General features: G+C 47.0%; 1 protein-coding gene across 3 annotated transcripts in view; it reads right to left on the bottom strand.

Moving 5' to 3' along the window:
* Positions 1-15,641, bottom strand: part of OSBPL10 (oxysterol binding protein like 10) — a 257,267-nt gene that overhangs the window by 23,503 nt on the left and 218,123 nt on the right. For all 3 annotated transcript variants that reach the window (XM_081073386.1, XM_081073388.1, XM_081073387.1), the window contains one exon: positions 6,245-6,394. In XM_081073386.1, the coding sequence (XP_080929512.1) occupies positions 6,245-6,394 (150 nt within the window). The remainder of the gene's footprint in view (positions 1-6,244; positions 6,395-15,641) is intronic.

Here is a 15,641-nt window from a genome sequence, read left to right on the forward strand (position 1 = left end):
TCCCAGCAACTCTGCCACTCTCTCCCTCAGGGGTACTAACTAAGCAAACCTCAACTCTGATTGAATCCAGCTCCTCACGCTCTCCATGCCTCGATCTGGCAGCTCAACTGTCCTGGAGAAAAAGAGACAACACGCTGACTGGTCTCACTTTAAATTCATCACCTAGAAACCGTAAGAGTTCCCCCGTGCGCCAATCCTCCCACAGTCTTCCTCTCCCTGAGACAAACATTCCCTGTTGTCTCCTCCCTCTTCACATCTCTAACAACCTTTCCCTCTTGATCACTCTCAGTGAATCACCTTGCTCCCGGTCCCCTACCCCAGGAAAATCGAAGCCCTCCATCAAGAATGTGCACATGGTGATCACAGCAGCAAACATTTTCATCGTGCTTGCTGTGCACCAGGCTCTGCTCTGAATCCTTAACACACACCGCTGTCCATACACCAGAGCTACCCCGTGGGGAAATTCACAGAAGGACATGAAGGCTCTCAGGGGTTAGGGAACGCGACTAGGACGCCTCCCAGGCAGCCTGGCTCAGAGCCACGTGCTTAAACACGGGTCCTCCTGCCCACTTGCTGGTGTCCGCACTCCTCCACTCTGCCCGCCCTCCTGCTGCAATGGACGAACTGTCCTCTGTAAGGACAACCCGTGTGCCTGTGCACTGGGCCCCATGTCCTTTCACTACCCAAGTTCCCGCAGTCATCTCCTCCCTCTCTCCTAACTACTCCCATTGGCATTCAAACATCGGAAGAAACCAAACCTCTCCTAGCTCCAGATGCCCCTTCAGCATCCACCCAATTTTCTGCTCCATTTTTACATCAAAGCTCCTCACGTGGCTGTTTTTACTCCCTGCCACCACTTTTCTTCCCATTCTCCCTTGAACCTACCCAATCAGAACTTGACAAAGACAAATGCTCCATCTGTAGGCCTGATCTTTCTCGGCCCATCAGCAGCAATTCCATACAGGTGACAACTCCTTTCTCCTTGAAACACCCTCTTCGTGCGGCTTCCATGACAGGACACTCCTCTGGTTTCCGTCCTACCTCCCCGGCTCACCCTTCTTAGTCTTTTTTGTTGGATCCTTCTCATCTCCCAACCTCGAAACACTGGAGTATCCAAGGACTCAGTCCTTGGACTTCTTTCCCCTTCCTCTCTCACTCCCCGGAGGAGCTCATTCCATCTCCTGGCTTTAAACACCCGCTATACATTGTTTACTCTCAAACTTGTACCTGAACCTCACTCATAACACCTAGGCTTCTATCTACAACTGCCTACATGCCCTCTGTGCTTGGAAACATAATGAATGGATACCTCCGACCTAAGGATCCAACACTAAATCTGTGATATCTCCCTAACCCCCATCTCCATCCTGCTCTCCCCAGAGACTTCCCTTTCTTGGAAAAAGGGAGGAGTGTCATCTATTCCACTGGTGGCCCTCGATGGACCACAGCTCCTGGAACTCATGCTCTTGCGTAGTCCCCTCCTCTTCAATCTGGGCTGGACCTGTGACTGGTTTAATTAATAAAGTGGAAGTTACACTTACCAGTTTGGGACCTGAGCCTTAAGAAGGTTTATCAGCTTATACTTTGGCTCTTTTGGGAGCTTTGCACTGCAGTGTAAGATATATGACTACCTAGCTACAGAGATTATGTAGGAAGAATACATGGAGGGAGAAAAGTCCAACTTCATGGAGTAAGAGAGAAGCCTAGCTGTTCCAGCTGAGTCTAGCCTACAACTAACCCACCAGGTAATGCCAGGTACTCGAGTGACCACTGGCAAGACCCACAGAACTGCCCAGCTGATCCCAGCCCAGACGGCATAACTGTGAACAAACAAAATGATTAACGACATTTTAAGCCATGACATTTGAGATGGTTAGTTCCTTAGCAATAGATAATGTTTTTAAAATGGGGACTCTAATTATTATTATTCTAGTTGCTCAGGTCAAAACTTTAGTCATTCTTTCTTCCTCTCTTTCTCTCAAACTCCGCATCCCATCCATCTGCAAATAGGCTATCCATATCCTGTTGGCATTATCTTCTAAGTATATCCAGAATCTGCCACCATCACTCACCTCCTCTCTGCATCTACCCTCCCCTTTGCTGCCCACACCCCACTCGTCCCTGCCCCAGTCTACTTTTCACACAAGAGTCAAAATGATCTTTGAAAAACACAAGTGAGGCCATGCATTCCTGTGCTCAAACTCTCCAGCGGCCACCCATACCACTTAGAGCAACATCCCAAGTCCTCATAATGTCCCACCAGACCCTCTGACCCAGCCCCTGTGGTCTCACCAATGTAATGTCCTTCCAGCACACCCAGTTCACCCTGATCCAGCCATGCAGGCCTCCTTGCTCATCCTCCAAATGCCACAGAAACGTCCATCTTGGCCTTCTTCATCCACTGTGCCCTCTGGCCAGAACACTCTCCCACTAGACACTCACAGGGCCGACTCCCTCATGTTAATCTGGTCTCTACTCCAGTGTCACCTGGGAGAATCCTACTCTGACCAGTTTACCTAAGAGGGCACATACCATCCCCCACTCCACCCCATTTAAGCCTCCCTGCCATGCTCTACTTCTCGTCATTGTGCTTCTCATCTCCATATTCTTTTCTTCTCTCTCCCTGTCATATCTCTCCTCTCTCTCTCTCTCTCTCTCTCTCTCTCTCTCTCTCTCTCTCTCTCTCTCTGTTTATTGTCTCTCTCTCCTTCTATTATCACACAAGTACCGTAAGGAAGTGGATTCTCAATGTTTTGTGCACGGCTGCACTCCCAGCGTCTAGCACAGTAACTGGCAGGTGTAGTATTCAGTGGACATACGTTAGAAGGCTGCATGTATGCATCTCCATTGCTGCCTTTCAGACCTGAACACTAGGTAAAAATGGTCATAAATCTCTAAGCTCAACATTGCATTCTGTGGGCCCCTCTCCCTGGAGCCCAGGACCGGGCCCAGCAGCTACTCCAGTGTCTCCTGAATACCACATCATGGTTCTCACCTGTTTCAAACCCTCGAAAGGCTTCCCATCGCCCTCAGGATCAAATTTCCCCTCCTCTATATGGCCCACAAGCCTCTGCAGGTTCTGACCCATCGACTCACTCCAGGTTCAACCATGCCACTCACCAACACATGCTCCACTCCAGCCACCATGCGCTCCCCTCTCCAGCTTTGCCCACGCTGCTCCCTTGCCAGGAATGCCCTTCCTCCCATTTCTCTTGCTAACGCCGACTCATCCTTCACGCACGACCTAAATGTCCCTTCCTTCAAAGAGCCCTTTTGTGGCCCGCCATTTTTCTGTGGTTCCTCCTTTCTCTCTTCTTTTCCTTTCTAGGCTACCCACAGTTTGTGGAAATGTAGCAAGCTATCTAGTGGAGTTGTTCACCAGCAATTTTGGCTATGGAACCACAGCGGAGGTAAGAGGGCCGACAAGGGTGCTTCTGGGGCCAGCCACACACTTGGTGGGGGGCCAGCCACACACTTGGTGGGGCCCTGGGAAAAATGCAAGTGCTCTTGTTCAAAATGAAGAATTTCACGACAGCGACAGCAGAACATTAAACCCAGCATGGGATGCTTGTGAGCACAGGGTGCTGTGTGACCCTCTGGTCAGTCACATGCCCATGAAACTGCCCTGTCTAGTGACCACAGTTACCGAAGGCAAAATGCAGGCACCCGGTCAGGCTGGCGACGTGTGAATGCATCAGTACCGGCCACCTCCTAAAGATGGGGAGCACATTCTTTGATTCATCCTTGAATCAAAGAATGCTCTAGCTCTAGGGTACATGCTCATCGGACACCCCACTCAGGCCACGTTCTTCAATTGCCAATTTAGTACAAGCTTAACTTAATGAAATGGGCAAGAGCCAAGACGAGAAAAGGAGACAATCAGGAAAGACAGAATTTCATCAACATTTTTACGATGCAGGGCAACAAAAGTTCAGAAACCTTAGCGGACAATAAAAGGTTTCTGATAAATAACAGGTGTACCTCTTCCTCTCACGAGTATCTCAGCTTGTCAAATTTCCCCTTGGTCTTTGAATAGCAGTTTTTTTCCCAGCAAATAGATGAATAAACTATACTCGAGAGCAGTTTTTCTTTCACATATTAGATAAACCCAACCTTTGCTCGTTTGCTCTTTTAGGAATAGACCGTGGCTCCAGAAATGCAGTCATAGCCTAATAAACTAATACTAAATAAGAGATTCGCAGTTCTTATGATTTCCCTTATTTTAAAACAAGAAAGCCATAATGTGATGTCTCTGAGACACTCAACCTGCCATAATAAGACCCCTCGGTATTTTCTTGTGTTTCTCCACATCTGACCTGCACAATTCCAGTTACAGTCTCTCTCCTGAATCATTCATGATTCCACATCAATGTTTTACATTTTTTAAATATGATTAAATGAGAATTTGTTTTAAATTGTGACCCAGTACACAGGTATCAAGGGAAGTAAAGTAAGTGTCTTAGGTGCAATATACTCTGATATTTTCTGTTGTATTTCACTTCTTAGAAATGATCATCTGACCCACTAAATGACGTTTACAACTTACTAAAGGGGTCACGATCCCCAGTTTGGAAATGTGATTTTAAATCCTACTGGTTACATTGCTACCCACATCCATTCTCCAGATCTTAACTCACGCTCTGTATTGTCTCCACAATCCACAAGAATAAAAAAGAGGTGGCTTTTTAAAAGGCAAACATTTAAAATGGTGTCTCTAGCAAAAAGGGTATGAGAATCACAGCACTCGAAGGCTAAAATGGAAAGAAAGCACCATAATGTAGAGCAAGACTCCACAGCTTGGCGTGCAGAGCTGGCAAGACCCAAGCAGAGGGAGGAGAATGGCAAAGTTAAGGAACTTTCTAGGTCAGGTGTCCTCAGTCAACGTAGGCCCAGTCTTTTGTTTAAAGCAATACAGTCTCCCAGAAAACCAGACACACTCATATCCAAACACATAAAAACATTTCAAAGAAGAGGCTTTTCTGTCATCCTTTAGGCTCCCAACTCCTCTGTCTCGTATCAATAGGCAGTTACCATGCTGTCACCTTCCTCTTTGAGGAACCCCTCATCCCCACCCACCCCCTTTCCTCTCTCTTCTCTGGCCTTCACCCCAATCTGAGGTGAACTTGTGAGATCCAGACCTTTCACTGCAGCCAAACAAGCCAAGTACCCCCCTGTGGTTTCCGCGGGGGCTCTGGCCACTGAAGGACATCCACATGTTTCCAGTTGACCCTCACAGTCTAGATCTTCTGTCGGCAGCACATCTTCCGCATAGGCCATGTCTCTCCTTCCGCAAGAGGCCCCTCTACCACCCCACACCACCCACCACACCACACCACCCTCATAAGGATAGGAATGGTGACACACCCACTACGAGTTTAGCACTGGGCTACACACAACTTCCGATTCCCACTCCGCCCTTCCATGGAGGCGTCAGGACTGGATATGGAACCCAGGAGGCCAGACAGCAAAGTCCAGGCACTCTCCACCACCCTGCAATGCCCCCAATGACACCATACCACCTTTCAGCTACACACAAAATCGCTTTTCCTGCTTGCCTCCAGTGTGAAGCCAGGGACTCGAAGTGAGGGAGGGTCGCTATGGGCCCAACGACTTGCCACCAGTGGTTGGGGCGCTGGGTAAGGTTCTCTGGGGGAGGTCCCTCAGGAGGAATCCTGGCTGAGCACAGCACCAAGAAGAGTGAGGGCACGTCTGCCAACTGGTGGGTGTGTATCTTTACACACTGCGTCACCAACACGGCTGCCTTTGGGAAGCAGCTGTGAAAGCTAACGACAGCCAGCAGTAGGTCGTGGCTAGGTGTGCGCCGTGGTCTCACTCCTGACTGCTTTTTTCCTTCCTCCTGTTTTCTCTCTGTGGCCAAAGTGCCTTATCTCTATAGGTCATTTTTAACCTTCTCTAGGATACAGCAGGAAACAAACAAAAAATCCTATCTTGAAATTTCCTTATCATCCCATATGCTTCTTGTGATTATCTCTCTGTCCTTATCGAGTCACAGCTCCAGCGGGAAATCAAATGCAAGGCTTACGCTCTGAGGATGAGCCTTGACGTAAAAATATCGTTTCGAATTATACCTGGAATAGCCAGCCATTCTTGACTGCAATTCTGACCTCTTCCCCACTCTGCTTTCCGAGTCTCGCCACAAGGAAAGACATAAGAGCAGGGAAGGCTTAGAGGTAGACAGCACCCAAACAATTGGCCACAAACCCAGTGGGACATGCCAACCTACCTTGGTCAAATCCATTCCAAGTTTGAGCTGTGAAATGAGATGAAGAATTACACTACGCTGATCCTCCATGACGCCCAGTTCTGTCTCTTCCTGATCTTCAGTGTCACTTTTTTCATCTTCGGACAAATCCAGTTCAGGGTCTGAGTTTGGCTAAAACAAACCATCAATAAAAATCACCAGCTGGTCTAGCAGACGTTATAAACACAGCATATGAACCCGTATGATTAGCAATGTCAGAGGGAACCCAATCCTGCCCTAGGAAGAGTTTCTTTATAAACCAGCCCTGTTGGCCATGGGGTACAGGGTGACCCTTTTTTGGGGTGCAGGTCATCTGCACCCACCCTCTCACCCACCTTCTCCTCATTAACCTTCTGGTTTAAGGCCTTCCCCTAACAAAGTTTCCTGCCCTTTAAGAAACTGTAACATACAAGTATGAGCCCCCTTAATCTTGACTATTCTCAAACAATATTTTCCTATTAACTTGCACAACCCAGGACACTTTATATAAATTTTTCTGTCTTTAAGTAAAAGCCAGATACCCTTTGGGACTGACTGAAATTACCTTATTTATGGGAAAATTTAGTTGGAGACCATTTCTCCTCACATCAGTTAGTATCACTAGAGCAAGTGTAAAAACTGGCTCAGAGTTGGCATTAATTTAGGGAGGGAGACAAAAATGAAAATGTAAGGAACAACTCAAATTTTATAATATGCTGAGATTCATGCTGGCCAACAGACTCTGCTTTCCTTAATGCAAGTTTATTAATTCAATTGCTTGGTTCCAATTTTTCAATGACATAGAAAACAGGCAAGTTAACAAACAAAATGTGCAAAGGGAATGACTGAGCACAAAATTTTTTAATACGCAAGACTCAAGAACTCTGGCTGCAGTGCAAAGCTGTCCTCAGAATTCCGTGGAAAAAAGTAACCCCATCCCACCATTCCATGTTCTTATAGTATTTATTCATATGGAAGCAAAAACACTGCACAAAACATTATACAATTGTTTCTAATTATCAATGACAGATCAGACACAATGAACTTAATATATGGAACGCAAGAGGTCAAAGATATTAGATATGAAAGAATACAGACTTGCCCAAATGTCCATGCAAAAACGAATGATTTATAAACCTATTTGGACAGAATCATCTCATTTTATCTAAAGGCACTTCCAATATGCAAAGGTTATCTTAGTGATTGAGGTGGTTGTAATTGTCTGGACTGACATATGTGTGCCAGCCATTCCTTACCAGTACTCCAGAGGGGAAACGGCGCTACTCCCCTCCTTGGGTAGGCATTTTTAAAATTTCAATTGAAAGAGACGTTTTCCATAGACCTACTTCTCCAATTATTCTCAGTCTTCTCTGAGTAACCCTGATTCTGGGTAGAAAGTCGGGAAGCCTCAGTGATGCCCGTGGGATACCCCCAGCCAAAAGTTGTGTTTCCTCTATCATGTGCCTGGTCCTCTGGCCTCATGGCAATGTGTGTTACCTGACATGATCGCAAGTTGCTTTGCTAGAACATGCTAAAATAATGGAGGATGCCTGACTCCATCCTGTTCCAGAGAAGACTAACCAGAGGCAAGTCTGGGGACTCTGGGCTGCCCTGATTCCCTGCTGGCAGGTCAGAGAACTCAGACACAATCCCTTCCGGTGGCAAAGGTGCTGCTGGTCTACTTCTTTGTGGAGACCCGGTAGTCAGTAGTTTGTATCAGCAGACTTCCCCTCAACCCAGGGCAGCTGGGGGAGGAGAGGGCAATGCCTGGGCATCTTGCTTTGGGTGGAAAAAAGATCATCAAAAACAAATCAAGCCATCAGGTACCCAAGGGGGTGGGAGTGGCCCATCTCAACAGGAAAGGTAGCTATATTTTGAGTACAATTATTCCTGCTTGAAATTAGTTGTCCTCACAGAGTACTCATTGCAAACTAAACAAATCAATAGCTCAAGTGAGGCAGCCATAAGCTTTCCGAAGCAAAGAATGATTCTTTCTTCTGAAAATGTGATTTCCCATTTGCCCACAAGCCAGTGCACAGGGTAATCACCAGCCTTCTCACTCATTGCCACACTCAGCGCAACGTGTTTACAGACCACCTGGGATCACCACCTCCTCCTGCTGTCTGCCTTACTTGAAAATTAAACCCAGCTTGTCCGATTCCAGTGGCCAGGAAGCCGTCAGTAAGATCCTGCCACACGATACTAAGAACACACGTTAATGTGCACATAAACCGCTCCAGCTCTTCCCACTGTGTCTGATGATCACTGTCAGGGACAGTGGCTCCAGCAAAGAGAATAAAAGCGGGGGCACAGGCCCCAGAAGCTGACTCACTCCAGGTGACTTGTGGCCAGAGCTCCTGGGGGCCCTGAAGTCCTGCCAAAGGAAGAAAGGCCATGGGCAGCCTGACACACATCTGCCTCATTGGCTCACATCCATAGCAGACTCTGCCCTAAGCTTAAACAAGCATCCAGCAATATTTCTGTCTCCCACAGCTTCTGAGAACTTGCCCTTTTCTTATGGTATGATTTGCAAAAAAAATTCTCTTACCCAACCTCAAGTAAATAATCAGGGTTAAAAAAAAAGAAGAAGAAGAAGAAAAAAAACTGGTTTCACTCATTACATTGTTAGTGAACATCTTAGAGGACTCCCACAATTCCACCCACTCTGGGACTCAGTCCATTTGCAGAAAGGTGAGACTATCCTCTGTTTTTGATCCAAGATGAGGGTGCATGGATACAAAGGTGGGACTATTTGACTGGTCAACTCAGTTTGAAAGATGTCAACTGGCAACGGAAACACAAATCTGTTGACCTCCACAAAACACCTACTGTTAGCAAGCACTGCAAGAAATGGAGGATTTGAATAGCCAGGCTTTGATGGAGTTTTAAAGGCAGAAAACCTACCCTTAGGGTCAAGGGTTTGTTGATTCTACTACTCTGATGTGAAATCCAAAACAGTGATAATGGTCGCTGGCTAGAAGTCTGTTCTCCATATTCTGGCCCATCCACATTCTCCCCCGCCCTCTCATAGGGGTCTGCTTCTCTCCTGGGGGCCCCTCTGGTCCCTATGGATTCCTGCCTGTAAAGCAATGACATCTGTCTCGAGATGGCAGAACAGTGTTTCTCCATCTCAGAAGAAAGCTGAAAATGAGAAGTGGTTTTATAACGCCGAGGAAGTTCATAAGACTTAAGCAAGGGGAATATTCAAATACCCCATCCCCTAGAGATCTTTGCAAATAAGCTAGCCCAGCCATAAAAATGTACGCAAACTTGAAGATAAAACAGAATTAAAATACATTTACAGGAGAAGCAGGCTCTGGAATAAGGAGGTTTTCAATAAAACCAAAACTTATGACTCAATATTTCTACCACGTGAACACTTCAGGACATCGAGGGCTATACAAATCAAGTGACTCATGCCTATTAGTAAAGGGTGTGGGGAGGGGAGGACAAGTACATTTGATGGACAGGAAACAGCCGCATGGCAGGCTGGGGTTTAGGGACACTCCTTGGTGGCTCAGCAGTGACCTATGTGCCAGAACAAGGTTTCTTAATCTGGGCCCTATGGACACTCCTTAAGATATCTACCACCATCCTCAACATTTTATATAAAAACTGTGTTTGGGCATTTTTCTGGAGAGAGGGTCCATGCCTTCATTGGATTCGTACAAGGGTCTCTGTCCCTGGGCTAACCTAAGGCCTCTCAAGGACCGAAGGGTCTGAGGTCACGTTAAAGAGATGGACTCTCAGGGTGGGAAGTGGTCTAATCAGACGGTCACAGCACCTGCAGATGTGGCCCTGTCTTGAACCACAGAACTCTACTTCTTATCTAGTAGGGAATGGCACATCCACGAGACCAAAGCCAGAAGCAAAACCGTGACCTGCGTTCAACAGTCTCCCTAAGGGGGACATCACTGTTGGGGGAACACTCAACTTTGCTTTCGTCTCTTCTTTTTAACAAAAGTCTTAATTCTTCAATACCAATGCAAATTCCAAGCAAGACTGAAATTCCAGTCTAGGTATTTTATTCAATACACATATGTAATTTAACTCTAGTTTGGGTCAGTGTCGGGAAAAAAACATGAAACAGACATTTATCTTCAGAGTCCATTCATCTCCTATCGCAGGCCTCACTCCAAAGCTCCACCCCTTCCCAGCACCTCTCTCCCATTTCCCTTCCTTCAACAGTGTACATTCAATCCATCCTTCTTTCTTCACAAAGATCTCTCTTCCTTTCTTAACTAAGACCTGCTACTCAGAGAGCTGGGAGCAACATAAGGAATTTGGCCTACTAACGTCCTCTTCATTTGTAAATGTCTAATAACCTAGTGTCTGAACTCAAAGGGCCAAATCCTTACTTTACTTGAGGCATCGTGAGAAAGGCCTATGTGGTTGCATTACCCAACCTTTACAGAAGCTTTTTCTCTGTTGAACAGGGAGCGATTCATGCCAGAGCCTTTAAATTACAGACACGCCGATGTGAGGGGTCTACTCTCGCAAGGATTAAGTGGGTTCCTACAGCCATCTTCTGCCCAAGTAAATAAGCACCCTGGAAGACGTATTCTTGAACAGACAATATGTTTAGCAGAAAAAGATAATGAGCCGAGTTCAAATGATCTGCAACTATCCTGAAAATCTACCTGACCAAGGACAGAAAATAAAGACAGCTACCCATGAACATCAAATTCTCTTCCAGCAGCGACCGAGCATATTGCAGCTCAATCATTTCAAAGCCTGGCATCTATCCCCCTCACACTGTTACCTTGGCACAAAGGCACGGGGTAAACTGAGTCAGACCAAAGAACCTTAGTATTGAAATGACAAGTACCAAACACTGTCCAGGTATTGTCTGCAAACCCACGGGAAAATGGGGGAACCCAGCCATGTCAAAAAGAATATCTGGGGGGGCCGGCCCAGTGGCTCAGGCGGTTAGAGTTCCATGCTCCTAACTCCAAAGGCTGCCGGTTCGATTCCCACATGGGCCAGTGGGCTCTCAACCATAAGGCTGCCAGTTCAATTCCTCGAGTCCCACAAGGGATGGTGGGCAGCGCCCCCTGCAACTAAAATTGAACGCGGCACCTTGAGCTGAGCTGCCTGCTGGATGGCTCAGTTGTTGGTTGGAGTGCGTCCTTTCAACCACAAGGTTGCTGGTCCGAATCCCACAAGGGATGGTGGGCTGAGCCCCCTGCAACTAGAAACGGCAACTGGGCCTGGAGCTGAGCTGCGCCCTCCACAACTAAGACTGAAAGGACAACAACTTGACTTGGAAAAATGTCCTGGAAGTACACACTAAAAATAAAGTCCTGTTCCCCTTCCCCCCCCAAAAAAAAAAAATTAACTGCTGTTTAAAAGGTTAAAAAAAATTGCAAAAACTGCAATTAAAAAAAAAAGAAAAGAATACCTGGTATTCGGAGGAACACAGAGAGGTGGGCGGTGCCCCACCCTCAGATATCCTCAAATGAGAGAAACATCAGGATATACAGCAGTAGGCAAAGGAGTAACAAGGGAATGGTGTGATCTCCTATACAAGTTCTCAATTCCATCACTACACAGAACATGCACCAACATGCAATAACGACCAGCAGGCCAAGTCCACTTCTGACCACTAGGGGAGACAAGAGTCAATAGAAGTTGGTTTGCCAGAGAACAAGTTCTAGAAAACATAGGAATGTGAAGTTGAAACATGGAGAGATGTTAGGGGTCCAGAGAGATTGGAAGACTAGGTAAATGGAAGACAGACAAACGGGACAAATAAAGAAATGCAGTGAATACTGGAAGAAAAGCAAGAGGTCTGAGTGTCTAAAAGGTTCAAGTTCCCAGGGACCAACGACTGAATCTTTTTTTTTTTTTTTTCCAGTTCTAATGATAACGGCATTATGTTGTTGACGACAGTGACCCTCATGGAAACCACAAAACCAAGGGTTTATTCCCATTTATCTCTACTTATTTTTTCATGTCAATGTTCACAGCATATTTAATCAAACTATCACAATCATTACTTGATCCTCATAGTGTGCCTTTACATTAGTAATATTTTACATCCTAGGAAGCCCCATCTAACAGCCCAAGGTCATGAAAACTGGCAGAGCTGCATTCGGAGAGCCAGCCCAACTCTGTACATACGTCAGTGACATCAGCATAGCCTGGGGTGTACAATGATGGCCAGCACTCTGGCAAATTTCACTCATCCCCCAATAAGAAGTTTTTATCGCATGACTATCAAGTGCAGGGTACACCCTGTCACATGCTTGGAGAAATTATTTCCCCTGAGGAAACACACAGACATAAAATGTTGTTATATGAGTATAAAGTGGCTGCTCCTAGCAACCTACTGTCCTTTCCATGCTTCGCACAGGTGGGATTTCTCCTCCGGAAGAGTTTCTTTTGTGCACTTTTGTCTCTAATTTCCCAACAGGAGGCCATCGCGCTGGGTTGAGAGTCTCACCGTCCACTGGGTGGATGCTCTCCTCTGCTCAGCTGTCATGCCAAAGCGCTTGATGTCAAACACATGTCTTCGGCTGGTGTCTTGCCCAGCTGATGCGCCTTGGCCCTGACGCAGGGCGGCTGTTGAAGGCTCCTCACATGTACTGTCTTCTACATGAAGCCACGTCCAAAGCCCGGTGACCAACTCTGCCTTGAAGGCCACCACCGTATGTAGAGACCTTTATCTTGCCATTTGGAGGTAGGTACAATGAGGCCACTGTGTGTGTGGGGGGAGACCCAATGGAGACGTTGGCTTTTATCCTTGACAGGTTCAAGTATAAGCATGTCCACACAGCAGGCTGGGCCCAGCTGCCATTTTGGAGATGCTGAGTTGGTTGCCAGTGACATCACAATGCTCTGCCGCCTCCCAGGGAAGTGCTGGCTTTCTTGCTCTAACCACACATACACACACATTTGCCACATTTGGCTCTCATAGACTGGAAGGACAGATGCTCTTCCTGAGCAAAGGGGCCGACCTGCAGAAAGGTTAATTTTAAATAAAATACACCCTGGAAGGGAGAAGGAAGTCACTTCTGGGGAGGGGGGAGAGTGGGGGGCATTCATCATCAGCTAAGATAATCAGGAACGATTATACCAAGAGAATTCAAAGGGGGCTCCTTTAAAAACATTCAAGGGGAGCATTCCTGGAAACAGCAGCGTCAGTCTCTTTCTGATTTCCACATATCTGCTTGGAAGCCATTTTTTAAATGAAAGCAAAGCAAAGAAAAGAAAAAGGAATTGAAAAGAAGCAAAGAAAATCTAAAGAAAGTACCAAAAAGAAAAGGAAGCAGCAGCAGTAAACGCCGTTGTGGCTTCAGGCACATACCAATGAGAGTGCTGGCCACCAGCATGCAGGAATCAAGAGGCCACAAACCGCACATTTAAGTCCCTCTGGCAGCAGCCTGCAGCCAGCAATAAAGGGAAGGGAGCAAACAGGATGGGCCTACATGCTTTATGACATTATTTCAATTAGCAAAAGTCTAGCACTTTCAAACCAAATCCAGCACTGACTCAATAGCCTGGCCAACGCTCGGCAAGACTCAGAAAGTAAAGCTGTGTCAGGCTGAGGGGCATAGGCCATCACGGCCCTCATTCTGGTGTTGCACAGGTCACATTTCCAAACCCACAAGAAGCGTGTTGGCCCTGGGATAAGTCACAAGAAGGAAAAAAAAGAGGCCACAAAAATGGAGAACGCAATGCCCAGAGCTTTGGGAGGCAGCGAAACATAAAAGGGAGAGCTCTGAGTTTTGGCTGCAGAGAGATAGCCCTGGCTCTAAGTCCCAGATCCACTACCTCCCACCTGTCAGGCCCCAGCTTCTCATCTGTGAAATGGAGGTGGTACCACCCACACCTCAGAGGACTGGGGAGAGGCCTAAAGACAAAGCACAGACAGCACTGAGCCCAGTGCTGGGCACAGAGCAAATGCACAGTACAAAGCCACTGCTCTCAGGAGGGCATGGCTTCCACATTGGGTAGGCGATAGTAGCTGTGGGCATGCTCATCTAGGTCCCTGCTAAAGTACCCACAACCTCCTACTGTGCCCTTCCCCTCCTCTTTGGCAGCACCCCTCTGGAAGCTGTGGGATGTGGCCCAAACTCCTTTCACAGGCCCTGCCCAGAAATGAGGGCACTGAGGGCTCTGGGGCTGCACAGGTCCAGGCCCCCCAAAGAGTCCATGGCCTGGACCTCAAAGTAGCATCACTTCCCGGATCTGGGGATGCACCAGGAAGGGATTCATAGAAATCTCTGAACAAAAATCTCAGCCAAGGGTCACATGCAGATCTGGGAGCCACACGAGACAAACACAAAGCAGTAGGCAGTGAACTGGAGAATGCATTCCATCGTCCGGCCCCAGAACACCAGCTGTGGTCTGGAGTGACAGGACCAGTGGGCCTGCCATCCACACTACCCAAGTTCTCTAGAAGGCCCCAGAAACATAGGGAAGAAACTCCTTCGAGACCCATTCTAGCCTTCCAGTCCTCTGGTAAGAGGAACAGTGATGGTTTAAGACATAAAAGCCCTCCTTCAGGATGGGTTGAGTGGTAAGCAGGCACCAGGCGTGAGAGAGTTATCCCAGTCGCCCTGAATACCCATCGTTGGCACATTAGATATAAGGATGCTTAAGACACGGTCTCTGCATTCAACAAGCTAGCGATCTGCTTGAGGAGAAATCCACAGCTCTTTCTTCCTCCCAACCCTGGGGGAAACCGGTGAGTTCCAGCTTATCATACGAGACGGTTCCACCACATTGGGCAGGGCTGGTACCTCCATCCTAATAAGGAATCCCTATGTGCTCTGTACACACCCAACGTGGCACCTAGCAAATTGTATCTATGCAACTGCACATCTGCTTGCCCACTGGAGCAAGAATGTCAAGTCTCTTTTGGTAGAGGAACACGGATTATCTGGGCTTGTTACTTAGGGGCCTGGGTTGCAGGGACTAAGAAGCCACATCCAGGATCCAGGAGAAAGAACGCCGAAATCAATTGGTAATAGCAGCCAGGAGCTCAGTAGCGGAGAGTGGTGGCCATGTGGCTGTCAACTTACCCTAATCAAAACTCCTTGGATGACAGGAATCTCTAATTCAGGCTTTCATTTCTACACTCCCAACAAAAAGGCTGGTTTTTCATAAGAGGGGCTCAATCAAATTTTTTTAAAGGAATGAATAAATAAAACTAAAGAAAAGTGGGGAAAACTTGAACGTACAAGGACAAAAATCCTGATTTAAAATTAAAAGGACAGCCAATCACAAAAGACCACCTTTATATGATTCCACTGAAATGAGACATCCAGAATAGGCACATGTAGAGAGACAGAAAGAAGACTGGTGGTTGGCAGGGGCTGGGGGGGATGGGTGGAATCGGGGTGATAGCTAAAAAGGAGGTGGTTTCTTTTTTGAGTTAATGAAAATGTTCTAA

This window comes from Rhinolophus hipposideros (genome assembly GCF_964194185.1).
Source record: "Rhinolophus hipposideros genome assembly, chromosome: 14".
In the NCBI taxonomy this organism is placed as follows: Eukaryota; Metazoa; Chordata; class Mammalia; order Chiroptera; family Rhinolophidae; genus Rhinolophus; species Rhinolophus hipposideros.